The sequence below is a fragment of the Lonchura striata genome, chromosome 26 (genome assembly GCF_050655825.1).
Source record: "Lonchura striata isolate lonStrDom1 chromosome 26, ASM5065582v1, whole genome shotgun sequence".
NCBI classification, from domain to species: domain Eukaryota; kingdom Metazoa; phylum Chordata; class Aves; order Passeriformes; family Estrildidae; genus Lonchura; species Lonchura striata.
In genome coordinates this window covers 2,044,126-2,057,564 of record NC_140728.1, presented here as the reverse complement: position 1 = coordinate 2,057,564, position 13,439 = coordinate 2,044,126, and the positions used below count along the sequence as shown (strand labels likewise).

Genomic DNA, 13,439 nt, shown 5'->3' with positions numbered 1-13,439 from the left:
AAAGCTTTGCTGCAAGGAAGGTCAGAGAGAAAGGCCCTGTTGGACACAGAGGCAGGAGCTGGGCTGCAGAGCTGCCCTGATCCACAGATCACTCCATCCACAGTCCTGAGGGTTGAAAGAACAAGAAACTCCAGAATCAGCCAAGAATTATTCACCTTTTTATTAGGGAAGTGTGTTTAACAGTGGCAGGGATTTGGTGAAGTGCATGGGAGGCACAGTGCCGTTTGAGGGTACAATCGAGTCATTCAAAGAAACCGAAAATCAGAAATCAGAAGAGGGTTAAAAGAAGCTTGTGCTCCTCACAGAGTACCCTAAAGCCCTGTTAGCTCAATCTCACTGTGTACATCATCCTGAATGAAGGAGCTGGGGGGGAACTTCAGAGAGAATTCTCACCTCAGTACCACATTTCAATTAAAAACCCACATCTGTCTCTTGAAGTGTTGGTTCCAGCAGTCAGGATGTCCCTGCCCACCCTCCTCTGGCACAGCAGAACTCTGCTCACCCCAAAGCAAAGCTACTACTGAAACCAGACAGCAAATTAAAACAAGTGTAAAAGGAGCTAAGAATGAAAGATTCTCTTCTCACTGCTCTGTTCCTCTTAATGTGAGGTAAGTGGCAGAGTCCTGGTGCCTCTGGTGTTTGGTTTGGGTTTTTTTAAAATTATTTTTAAGTCTCAGGAAAAAAACCTCTCCAAAACACACCCCTGAATTCTGCTCACTTCTGGTTCCATCAGTGATGTTTGTGCCTCGTGACACCCACCACAGATGCCACCAGTCCTGTGACTCACACCAGTGACCCTGTCCTTTCCCCAGCCTGGGGGAGGGCAGACCCTCCACCCTGCCCTGTTCCCCAGCCCCAGCTGCAGCTTCCCCCACACCACCTGGGCTTTCCAGGTAATCTGGAAACTCTGCAGTTTAAAACTACCAAACCAGCACTGGGTAGGGTGAGAGAACGCAGAGAAATCAAATTTTCCTGTGCTCTGAGCATGCATCCTGCTGGGAGCAGGGACCAGTCAAGACTCCAGTCCAGCCACTGCCTCCAGGACTGTCCTCAAGGCTGAGATGAAGGATTGCAGTGCCTCTGGCTTTGCTTCAGTTTGCTTCACTGAAACCTGCAGCTCTGAATCTGCTGCCTCAAGCAGGAGCTCTGTGAGGAAGAGGCAGCCTGAGTCATCCTGGGCACTCAGATAAGCTTTCCAGGGCTGGGCTCCAGCTTTGCTCATGGCAATGGTCTGGATGTGCACAACACGAAGGGCTGTCTGGATGGTGTCTGCATGGACAGGCCCACACCAGGGCAGAGAGAGCTGGCAGCTCGTGTCCAGGCTCAGCCAGGTCTTCTCAAACTGTTCTGCAGTCAGGGAAACATCAGGAATCAAGCTTAGGCTGCCTGCATCAGGATGAGCCTTGAGGAGTTCTTTATTCCCTTCAGACATCAGAGTATCAGGATGAACCTCAGGGACTTCCTTATTCCCTTCAGAAACCAGTGATTCTGAAATGAAAGCACAAACACTTGTGAGATGCAGCTCCCAGCTCCACAAAGCCCATTGGATGGAGGAGGGCTGGAACCCCAGTGCCACCAGCAGCATTTCCTGGGCTAGTCAGTGACCAGCCACACACTGCACACCAAATCCCCAAAGCCCTCTGACCTTTTTCCAAACAAACCCACGGGAGAACATCTTGGCTGCCCAGAGCAGCTGGGGCTGCCCCTGGATCCCTGGCAGTGCCCAAGGCCAGGCTGGACAGGGCTGGGAGCACCTGGGACAGTGGAAGATCCCTGCCCATGGCAGGGGGTGCAAGAAGAGGAATTTCAAGGCTCCCTTTAACCCAAGCCATTCTGGGATTCTGTGATCTGCTGGCAAGGGGAGAATGGCTCCCAGAGGAAGGCGAGGCAGGTTTACCTGTGTCTCTGCTGCTGGAGTCAGCACAGGGAGGGCAGGAGTAAGAGGGTTCCAGAGGCTGCTGAGCAGTGGCCAGGGCCCAGCGCTCTCTGCCATAAACTGTGGCCAGAGTGTTGAACTCCGAAGCCCAGGCATTGACAGGCTGCTTGCTCTGGTCCCCCAGGAGCCCCATGGAGGGGTCAGACTTGGGGCTGCACAGGACCCTCCTCACTTCCTCCACCCCAGACTGCAGAAGGCGGTAGTAGAACAGCCCACGGTCTCGCACGGCCATGTCCTGCTCCTCCTCTGCAACCACAGAAATGCAACCCAGGGAGGATTCTGTCAGCCACACTGCCCCTCAGTACTAACACCTCATTGTTAAAGCAGACTGTCAGGCATACAATGCAAGCCTGCTTACAGGCAGACAGCCAAAGGACAAGGGAGAATGGTTTTAAACCAACAGAAGGCAGGATTAGATGGGATATTGGGAAGGAATTGTTCCCTGTGAGGGGGGAGAGGCCTGGCACAGGGTGCCCAGAGGAGCTGTGGCTGCTCCTGGATCCCTGGCAATGCCCAACGCCAGGCTGGACAGGGAAGGTGTTCCTGCTCAGGACAGGGGGTGGAACTGGATGATCTTCAAGGTCTGTTCCATTCTGATTCCATGACTCCACACTCATCAGCCAGCCATGGGCCAGGCAGCAGCCCAAGCCATGGAAGCACCTGGAAGCAGCCTGGACGGCCTCCTCAGAGCCAGGGCACTGACACAGCCTGGGGACACAGCCAGAGCAGGTCCCTCAGAGCTGTGGGGATGCAGGGAACCCACCAATGCAGTAGTAGAGCAGCCTGCCCAGCATGTCCTGGCACTCGGCGGGCCGGGCCAGGAACAGGCGCAGCAGCGCCGTCAGCAGCTCCATCTTCACTGCTGGGAACGACTCCGACTTCACGTTCTCCACAAAGTCCTCCAAGACGTAGGGAGCATTGGGGATCTTCTCCCCATGGGTGCCCAGGAGCCAGATCAGTGCTTGTTTGCCCTGAAGGAACCACAGGAACACCAGCAAACAGCTGCTGTGTGCCACGTGTTGGCACCAAATAAGCACAATGGGAGAACAAATCTGAGGATTTCTGATTTTTGCCCCCAATCTCAAGGCAAAGGGAAGCTGAGCAGTCGTTGTCCATCCTCCCCCTCACCTCACTGTCCTGGATGGTGTCCTCACAGCCAGGCAGGGCCTGGCACACGGCATCTGTGCACTGGGGACACAGCCAGGCCAGGTCCCGGAAAGTACGGACCACAGCTGCAAGAAAAAACAAGTTATCAGCATCCCCCAGGAGTTATAAAAACCACTAGAGAAAAGAAAAATCATTTCAAACCCCCCCTACTCAAGGGGCTGTGTAAATCTCTGCCAGGAGGGTCAGTGCCCTGCCTGAGACTGTGATTTGAGGCATCCTCCTTCCCAATCCCACGACTGCATTTGTCAGAGCAAAGCTGCACCAGGTCTAAAATAAAGCACTGAGACTTCAGATTGTTCCTCTGCTGGAGAGCAGCCTCTCTTCTGGTCACTGCCAGCCTTTAAAAAGCCTCTGACTCATGATGCTTCAGACACACGAGGTTGGAATGACAAATTAAAGCTGACCCCGATTCAAAATGAGGCTCATGAACTTTAGGTCAAAACTTGAAAGGTTTTGCTGCCCACTCAGGCACACCAACAGCTCCTGAGATGGAATTGAACAGCTGAGTGCAAGTGTGTGGTTTTCAAATCTGAGAGCAAGACCAGTTAAAAGAGAACAGCAGGAACAGCAGCGATGTGAAGGTGGATCTGAGGGCAGAGGAGAAAAAAGGAAGCTTGGGCACAACTGCATCAGACTATTATGTGAGGAACAGAAATCACAGAGATCAAAAAGATTTATTAATCATCTTGGCTCTCAAATAGACAGCAAGATGTCTCTGCTGAGCCCTTCACTCCCTGAGTCAGCAGGTGGCAGCCAGAAAGAAGCATGAACACAGCTACAACCCCTTCCCCTTTCCCACAGAGAGCAGCTCCTGCAGAAGGAACACACCTTACACCCCTCAACCCACCTGGAAAACTTCCAGCTGAAGGTGCCAATTAAACTGAAAGCCAAGTGTCTTTGAGTTTGGGATCACGAGCTCCAGCAAAGGCACCTCCTGAGAGCATAAACCAGCAGCAGCCTGCAATGGTTACCTGAGGTGATGTGCTCCTGCTGAAGCCCCAGAAGCTCTGTCAGAATCCCCACACACTGCTCTGTGTATGTCCTGGCAATATTGGCTGCAAGGATGCCAAAAAGACAAAAGAATCAACCTTCTAGCAGAGTGAAACAGGAATCATAAACCCAGCTACTCATCACAGTCGCCCTCCTTTCCTTTCTGACTACTGTTTCTGGAAGTGTGGCCACATGAGCTTGTTCTCCACACCAGGGACATGTTCTTTTTTTTGAGGCCATGCCTCAGAAGATTTCTGAACTTTCCTTAAATATAATACATCAAAAAAGGCATTTTATCATACTCCAACTTTCTCCTTAAGAATACTGTAGTAATTCACCTATTTTTAAAGCTCACAAAACCAAAACTATCACCTTAACTCTCCCCGCACCAGAACTCAAAGAACAAGCAGGTATTAGAGCTCCTCCACCCCCCGCACAGCCTCACTGAATGCTAGAAGGCTCATTAACAAGATGAAATTACACATTTTGTCTAGAGCATCTCCTACAGCATGAGATTCAAGGACTTTCTGCACAACCTGAAGCAGCACAGCGCCAGGACTTGTGAAACAATCAGTGCTCCAGAAACTCTGACACAAACTGCTCCTGGGCAGGTGGGTGTCCATGCTGCTGCAGCACAAAGCAGTGATTTGGTGCTTGCCCAGGCACTCCTCAGCAGAGAACAGCCCCCCTGAAAGGTGCAGGGCTGCAGCCAAGCCAAGGCACAGCTCTCACCTATGGCAAAGATCGCTCCCTGCGCCAGCTCCTCCGACACGTCAGTGCAGTAACCCTTCAGCTCCTCCAGCACCTGCTGCACGTTCTCATCATTCACCAGCTCACACAGCACCTCCATCTTCTGGCATTTGATGTAGTGGGGCTCCGAGTAGGAGCAGAAGAACTTTTTGTAGTGGCTGCTGAAGTGGCCGGGCAGACTCCTGAGGATCTGGCGCACGTGGCAGAGCGCGGTGAAGCAGAGCTCTCTGCTCTCCGAGGTGCAGGCAGACAGCAGCGGGCCCTTCACCCGCACCAGCACATCTGCCTGCACATCTGGGTACTCCCTGGCCAGCACCAGGAACAGCTTGGTGGCTGCCATCACCACGCTGGGGCTGCTGCTCTTGAGGTAGCCGTCGAGCAGGTTGAGGATGTCGAAGAGCTCGTCCTCGCTGCGGGGTTTGTAGCGCAGCAGGAAGGTGAGCACCTCGCTCTGCCCCCACTGGTCCAGGTCAGGCATCCTGCCAGGGGCACAGGGGGCACGAGTCAGGGAGGGCAGGAACATCTGTGCAGAAAAGGCTGCGTCCCCCAAAAACTGCCTGTCTGCATAGAACGCAGGAGAACAAGAGAAGCTCCCAGCATCATCTTAACGCCAAAGAAAACAAACCTGTTGAGAAGATGATGGGCAATGGGTTTGTTGATGACAACACCTCCCTCCTTCTTCAAAATCTCTTCCAAGGCCCTCAGACAGTTCACGACCACAATGGGGTCCTGGTCACGAAGCAAACTGTACAGCTCGTTCACCAGAGCACCATCTGCAAAGCACAGAGCTCCTGCCTTCAAGATCTGTTGGCACACTGCAATTTTCTCAGTCTTTTATTAATTACCTTTAATTACTTTCTCTCTCCTGCCCTGCAGCCACAACGCGGGGGCAGCGCAGGGACCCCAGGACAGCCCTAAGGGCTGAACGTGCATCACGACCACAGCACCTGCAAATCCCCAGCCCCACGGCCACCAGCCACTCACCCACTTCGCAGTCCCCCTGCAGCTTCACCATCTTGGCACAGCCCAGCACGGCCACCCTGCGCACGTAGGATGCCTTGTCCCGCAGCCCGTTCACCAGCGGCTGCTGCAGGTACTCCTGGATCCCGGGCATCCTGCGGGAGGCCAGCCGGCCGTCAGCGGGGCACGGCGGCCAGGGACACGCCCCGGGCCGGCCCCGTTTCGCCGCACCTGAGTCCGCACATGGTGCGCAGGGCGAGCCCCCGCACGGCCGGGCTGGGGTGCGCGCAGTCCTTGCGCAGCGAGTTGACGGCGAGCAGCGCCAGCTGCGGCTGCCGCGGCGCCTGGGCGCGCACGTAGAACGACACCAGCTTCTTCTGCAGCACGTCCGCCACCGCGCCCGCCTTCACCATCTCCGGGAACAGCCCCGACACGTCGGCGCCCTGCGCCATCAGCCTGCGGCGGGCACGGGGCTCAGCGCGGCCCGGCCGCGGCCCCGCGCCCCCCGCCCGGCCCGGCCCGGCCCGGCCGCCGTACCGGATCACGCGCAGCACGGCGCCGCGGTACCGCGCCGGGTCCGCCTGCACGTGCGGGTTCGACAGCGCCCGCCGGAGCTCCCGCAGCGCCTCCTCGCCGCCCAGGTACGGCATGGCCCCGCGCCGGTCCCGCTCCTAGCGCCGCTCCCGCTCCGAGTCCCGGGACCCGCTGCCAGTCGCAGTCCCGATCCCGGGTCCCGATCCCAGCCCTAATCCCAGTCGCAGTCCCGATCCCGGTCCCAGACCCCAGGATGCAGATGCGATCGCGATCCCGATCCCGATCCCGTTCCCGCCCCGCCCGCGTGACCCCCGCGCGCGCAACCCCGCCCCTCCCCTGGCGCGCGGCCCGGCCCCGCCCCGCGCCGCCCGCGCGTGCGCGGCGCTTCCCGCCAAAAGGCGCGTGAGGGGAGCGGGCTCCCCGTCCGCCGCCATGAGTGGGTCGGTGCTGGCCGGGACCCCCATCGCCGTGGACTTCTGGAGCCTGCGGAGGGCGGCCGGCGCCCGCCTCTTCTTCCTATCCCACATGCACTCGGACCACACGGTGGGGCTGTCCAGTACCTGGCATCGCCCGCTGTACTGCTCCCCCATCACTGCCCGCCTCCTGCACCACCGCCTGCAGGTAGGTGTGGCCCGCCTGGGCATCCCCACCCGCCTCATCCCCACCGCCTCATCCCCACTCGCCTGTCCCCTGTCATCTGGCCTGCCCAGCCCTCATACCTCGCCCCTGCAGGTGCCGACGTGCTGGATCCGGCCGCTCGAGGTGGGGCAGAGCCATGTCGTGGGTGAGGTGACGGTGACACTGATCGACTCCAACCACTGCCCTGGCTCCGTTATGTTCCTCTTTGAGGGCACCTTTGGCACCATCCTCTACACAGGTACAGGGCAGGTTCCCGCAATTACAGAATCACAAAATGAGTCAGTTTGGAAGGGACTGCAGTGGGTCACCTGATCCTGTTAGCGTTCAGGAGCACACATAATCAGGGGATATAATTATATGCAGGTGCTTTTATTGAAAGAGCTCTGGGAAACGGGTACAGATCCAAATCTGAATCCGACATGACTTTTGAGCCGAAAGTATTTTATATTCTATCATTATATAACTTACATATTAATTATTAAACTTACATTGTTTTATTGTATACATTGACTTTATTGAAGCATCAGTTTCTTGTGATCTTTCTCAAGCCTCTGACTACCATTTCTCATGATTACTCTTACAATTAAACAGTAATTATATTTAATTACTAAATAATCATCACATCTATTAATGATATAATTTATCATGTACTAGTTACACAGGTGCAGTTCTAGCAAGCTACAAGGCCTACACTATCCCAAGGTATTTTTTTCAGGGCCTACTAAGCTTAATTTTCCTTCTAACCCTAAATCCCCATGATTTAAAAACCCTTTTACTATCAGTCCCAATGCCTTGCTCAAGCAGGGTTGTCCCACAGCACATGGCACAGAATTGTGACCAGCTGGTTCTGAAATATCCTCAGTGAGGGAAACTCCACACCCTCTCTGGGCCCTGCCATCCCTGTCCTTGCAGGAGATTTCCGCTACACGAGCGCCATGCAGGACGAGCCGGCGCTGAGGGGCCGCCACATCGACCGCCTGTACCTGGACAACACGCACTGCCAGCCCCAGCGGGCGCTGCCCTCGCGGGCGGTGGCCACCCGCCAGGCTGCCCACCTCATCCGTGCCCACCCAGGGCACAACGTGGTCATCGGTGAGTGCTGCCCTCCCTTCTGCCAGCACGGCTTGTGTCCCCCTGCGCTGTCCCTGAGCTGCTGCTCCCCCGGCAGGTGTGTACAGCCTGGGCAAGGAGACGCTGCTGGTGGACCTGGCTCTGGAGTTCAGCACGTGGGTGGTGGTGAGCCCCTGGCGCCTGGAGCAGATGCGGCTGCTGGAGCTGCCGGATGTGTTCACCGCCGAGGAGGGCACGGGCTGGATCCGTGCCGTGAATGTCACCGAGATCTGCTGGGACACGCTCGTCACCTGGAATGCACAGCACCCCACCATTGCCATCATCCCCACGGGCATGCCCGTGAAGGTCACCCACCCCAACATGCACCTCATCCCTTACTCGGATCACTCGTCCTTCGAGGAGCTGCGCGAGTTCGTGAAGTGGCTGAGACCTTGCTCCATCATTCCCATTGTGAAGGGTGACATGTGCCAGGATTACTTTCAGGAATACCTGAAAGTACCTGAAAGCTCTGCTCCCCAGGTGCTTCCTGACTTCAGAGTCCCAAAGCCCATGCATGAGTCTGGACAGCAGCAAAGCCAAAGGAGGGGGCAGAAACCCACAAATGTCCGGAAAAGATCCCTGGGGAGTTCTGTGCCTCGAGGGGTTGTTTATGAGTCCCCAGAGAAAAATAAGGAGAAACCTGAAGCATTTACAGGTGTTAAGGTTCCTCAGCACGACTGTGAGCCAGGTCTCTGCTCAAAAGAAGGCTGCACTTGTCACAGAGGTGAGAGGGAACAGCTGGGAAGAGCAGGAGCAGCACCTGTTTCCAGTGAGCACCTTGCAACTGGATTTGCAGAGCAGTATTTACTCAGTCCCTTGAATGTTGTAAAGGAGTTTTCTGCACAGAAGTTTGATCAGCTGGTAGAAGACTTTCTTCGGAAGGAGGACGCGCCCTGAAAAATCATGTAGCACTGCTGGTGCTAGTGCAGCAGGTAGCAGTGTTTCATTCTGCTCCGTGCTCAGGTTTCCCATTAGGAGAATGGAGCTCAGCTTGGGGCTCTACTTTCTTTACCTCTTTATAGAGGACAAAGAGGAAACTAGAGCCAGTTTGTAGATGGTACTTCTTAAAAACTTAATTATTTTTTTTGTCTCTGTATCTGCTGTGTCCCCACACTATGCTGGGCACTGTGGTCCCACTCTCTGTGTGCCTTGTGTTCACCTTTTGCAGTGACTTGCCTGTCCCCTGTTAGAAAAGTCACTGAGAGGTTGATTCAAGCAGAGCTGCAGAGAGTGTGAGCTATCTGCAGCTGAGAAATTGATAGCTGGAATGTGATTAAAGGAGCAAGGGGGGAATCTGAGAGCCACAAAGATTCTCCTTTTTGTTAAGTTTATGATACTTCACTGATAATGAGCAGTTCATTCCAAAGTGAATTATGCATGTCCTGTATTAAGGTGCATTTTAAAAATAATGCTTAAAGAAATCTAGAAAATGAAGTGCCTTGAAATCTGATATCTGTTAATGTACAAATACTTCCAGCTTTTGCATCCAGCCAGCCAACTGCAGCTGGATGTTGTCCTGCTCTCCTGAAAGTGCCATCTCACTGCTAATTATAAGTGTTTTTTTAGGTTTGTGGCTAGGAGAAGTAGGAATTTTCTGGGTTATTGAGTTGTGGGCTTTGCAGAGTGGGTCACTAAATTCTCTGCAGTCTCTTGCACCTCTGAATTCTGTTTGATTGTAAAGCACTCCTGGTAACTACCAGTGTTCTGCCTTCCCATTCTGCCTGCTCTTGTCCTGCTGTGGCAAATTGAATGGGAGATAAAAATAAAACATTAGCATGGTGGTGTGAAGTGATCAGTCTGAGCAGCATTGTTTGCAAAGATTGTGACTGAACAGCAGAAGTGGCTCTGTTAGAGGCTGGGCACTTTCCCACTCTGGATCAGCTGCAGAGCCCTGGCTGGCACAGCTGGGAAGTGTCTGTAGTGTGACAAACCATTGGGTACCCACTGCAGCTGACTGTGCCAAGCAGCACTGCCAGCATTTCAAATTGGCCCCTCATATGGTCAGGGCAGCTGGAGTGGAAATGGTCACTGGACACTGTCCTGGAACAACAAACCAGTTTGTTCCTCAGCTCTCTTGAGCCGCCTTTTGGTGCTGTCTAGGCAAAGTGTTTCAGAATTTTCTGAACACAGTGTCCTACAGGGCCTTTCCAAGCGGCAGCTAGATGGGTTGAGTTCCCTGAATTGGGACAGAAAAGGAAGTTTGCTCTTGGAGGAGAGCCAGGCCTTGTGCAAAGCCAAGGTGCCCCTGGATGCAGCAGTCCCAAACAGCGCTGTCTGGAACAGTCAGTGTCCACAGCCGGAGCGGGGACGTTTGGAAAGCTGTTTGTTTGGCAAACATGAATCCTGACTCCCAGCCCTGTGCTTTCCCAGGCACGGCAATCTTTGTCCCTGTTACATGAGGAGTGCCTGTCCCTGGAACTGCTGTGGCTCTGCCTGCCAGCTGCCACGGGGACGTTGGAAGTGACAGATCAGTGTCCTGTGAGCGGCACACAGGGCAGCTTGAGCCTCTTGCTGTGGGCCCTGCTGTGTCCTGCTGCTTGGAGTTTTCTGTGTGGATGATTTCCTTATCAAACTCAACTGCAGAGCTCTGTCAGGTGGGTGTGAGTAGAGACACCTGCACGTTTTGTAACATGGAAATGACAGTGCTGTGCTTGTAGTGTGCTGGCTGCTGCTGCCTGGGAGATGCAGGCTGTTATTTAAATATTGTTGAAATTCAAGTGACTCATTTGACAGGCAGGGAGTGAAGCACTGCCTGAACTCCCAAATTCCAGGTCCTGCTCTGAGCAGGCTCTGCACTGCTGGGGAGGAATGCTCACCTTCTGAGTCACTGCTCCACTTGGGCATGTTGCAAATAACCTGGGAGATCTGATGTTTTGTGGCATCCAGCCTTTCCTCTTTTATTCTTATCATCTATTTATTAAAGTCAATGAAGTGGAGAACCTCCTGGTCAGCCTCTGGGCAAAAAGGAGTTGTAAATGGTAATTCTTTACAGAGGTAAATCTGAGCTTTAATCATGCACAAACAAGTGAACATTGCAGACTTCAGAGTCTGGGGATCTGCATCCCATTTCTGTGTGCTCAGTTAAAGCTGCAGAATAAAATGCTGGCTTCACTTTCTAGAGCTGAAAATGTAATTCCTGTCACTTAAAGAGGGAATTATCCATCATGCCGAATCAGGGCAACCTAACATTTCTCTTTGGCTTTAAAAGGCAATAGATGCAGGAAAGACTTGACCAACAGTTTGTTGGAGACCTTTGCCTCAGCACAGCAGGTGCACAAGGCATTTTAGTGCCAAACATTTCTTCCCTGTTAGGTGTTTAAATGCTACTTTTGTGTGCTATCCTAAAATGCTGAAAAATAAAATGTGTCCTTGTGGGGAAAATTGGAATTGCTGACTGTTGGGGCTTCTGGACATCCTTCAGCTTCCCCTGAAGATGGGTTTGGTGATGGACCTGGCAATGCTGGGTTAAATGATATTAAATGAATTTTCCAACCTAAAAGATTTCATGAAGTCTCCTGGCAGTAAATATTTGGCTCTTACAGGCCTTGTTCTCCCTCACACTTGTCTCCATGATTTCCCTCCTTTCCTGCCCCCCAGTCTGGCTCACAGGGGAGCAGCTGGAGTGTCATGGAAGCAGGCTCTGAGCCTGCTGCTCCCAGCTCACCTGCACTGCTGCCCACACGTGTGCCTTGCTCACAACAGTGGGAAGGAGAAGCTGCAGCCCAGCAGTTGAGGGATCTGAGGGCTGCACGCTTGGAAACTTCTGTTATCCTGCTAGGGAACAGAATGTGCTCTGAGCAAAGTCCTCCCAAATCTCTACACACAGAGCATGCTCCAGGTCTTATCTCTGCTCCACAGTTAGGAACCAAGCCCCAGTGGGGGGAAGCAGCTAGGCCAAGGCCTTGCAGAGGAACAAGGAACAAGCTGAGTTCCCTTTGGCAAGTTTTCAGTGCTGTTTTACCAAGCTGTGATCAAATTCTGGCATGTTGTGAGGGCAGGTTCTGGAGCAGAGCTGCCTGGGGAGGGTCAGTCACTGCACTATGAACAGCTCAGGTGGCTCTAACTTCTCAAAACAGTAGGAGAGCAGAAGGAGAGCCCTGTTTATGCTGTGGAGAGGAGAAAATGCTCTCTAGGTTGTTGTCGAGAGGCAGAGCTAAAGCTTGCCTTGCTCCTGTGCTCCACAGAGACAAGTGTGTAATGTCACCTTGCAGGGAACACCCAGAGCACTGCTGGGTTGGGTTTCTGACTGTTTCCCCAATGACAAGGCCAAAGCACTTCCAACAACTTCTCCCTTCCCTGCTGCAGAGCTGCTCTCTGTTCTGCAGCACAGGGGCTTCTTTCCTAGATTAAAAATCTGCAGTGGTGAAAGCTTTCCTTCACCAGAAAATGAATGAGTTTACATAATTAACAACACAGTGTGTTGTCACTTTGGACTTATGCTAAAGCCTAAAATCATTGTGCTTTTTTATGGAGTCTTCTGTAAAGGTCTAGAACATGTTGAAAAGGTTGAGTCACCTCGATCATTGTGTGAGCTACTGCCTTCAAGTGAGCTCCTGTGGATGTTCTGTGTGTGTTTGTGATTCTTTCTGCTGAATTTGGGCTCTTTTGCCATGGCCACTGCCGTGCTGAAGTTCTCACCGTGGCTTTGCCTTTGGCCAAGCCCCAGCCTGAGGCACAAGCAGCCATGGGTTGTGCAATAAAACCTTTGGGACAGACCTTGACCAGGAGCTTCTTGGCTGGGACTTGCTGAGCAGATGCTGGGGGAGGTGAGGATCGTGTTCCATGTGAGCCTGCAGAGAATCGTGCCAAGAGGACTGAGTCCTCCGTGCAGGACTGTGACCTGCCTGCCTCAGAGGGTGCACAGCTCCTGGACAGTGTTCTGCTGGAGGGGGTTCACACTGTTCATGTAAGCAGGAAGCTGGGAGAGGTTTTATAGAATCACAGAATGGGTTAGGTTGGAAGGGGCCTTAAAAGATCATAAAGTTCCAAACCCTGCTGTGGGCAGGGACAGCTTCTACTACACCAGGTTGCTCCAAGCTATGCCCAACCTGGTCTTGGACACTTCCAGGAATGGGGCAGCCATGGCTTCTCTGTGAATCTGTGCTGAGACCTTACTACCCTCTGAATAAAGAATTTTTTCCCAATATCTAATCTAAACCTACTCTCAGTAGGAATTTTGTTAAGAGTATTTGTAATTGTTATTTTTAAATGTTGTCAAGTTTTGTACGAAAGCCAATAAACGTCTCTGTGACACTAACTTTGGAAAAGGTGAATGGAAATGCTGTGGAGTTCTTGAGTGGGTGATGGTGACCTGATCGGACTAAATCTCTTCTTGGAATCATCTGGCCTGGTG

The 13,439-nt window shown here is 53.1% G+C and overlaps 2 protein-coding genes across 3 annotated transcripts; one reads left to right on the top strand and one right to left on the bottom strand.

Moving 5' to 3' along the window:
• Positions 1–136: 136 nt before the first annotated feature.
• On the bottom strand, positions 137–6,642 carry AP4B1 (adaptor related protein complex 4 subunit beta 1). 2 transcript variants are annotated; one of them, XM_021536027.3, is made up of 10 exons: positions 6,341–6,642; positions 6,035–6,259; positions 5,828–5,958; positions 5,469–5,616; positions 4,826–5,322; positions 4,075–4,158; positions 3,065–3,168; positions 2,700–2,907; positions 1,898–2,182; positions 137–1,488 (listed from the first exon to the last, which is right to left on the bottom strand). In XM_021536027.3, exons 1-10 carry the CDS (start codon positions 6,451–6,453, stop codon positions 1,013–1,015), a joined length of 2,271 nt encoding a protein of 756 aa, XP_021391702.2. In that variant the 5' UTR covers positions 6,454–6,642; the 3' UTR covers positions 137–1,012. The 2 variants fall into 2 exon arrangements, with proteins under 2 accessions (XP_021391702.2, XP_085417238.1); XM_085561112.1 differs by lacking the exon at positions 6,035–6,259 and having other exon boundaries at positions 6,341–6,623.
• A 127-nt stretch (positions 6,643–6,769) lies between these two features.
• On the top strand, positions 6,770–13,353 carry DCLRE1B (DNA cross-link repair 1B). The gene is made up of 4 exons (XM_021535978.4): positions 6,770–6,958; positions 7,070–7,214; positions 7,889–8,068; positions 8,145–13,353. The coding sequence occupies exons 1-4, from the start codon at positions 6,770–6,772 to the stop codon at positions 8,981–8,983; spliced, it is 1,353 nt and encodes a 450-aa protein (XP_021391653.2). The 3' UTR covers positions 8,984–13,353.
• The last annotated feature ends 86 nt before the right edge of the window (positions 13,354–13,439 follow it).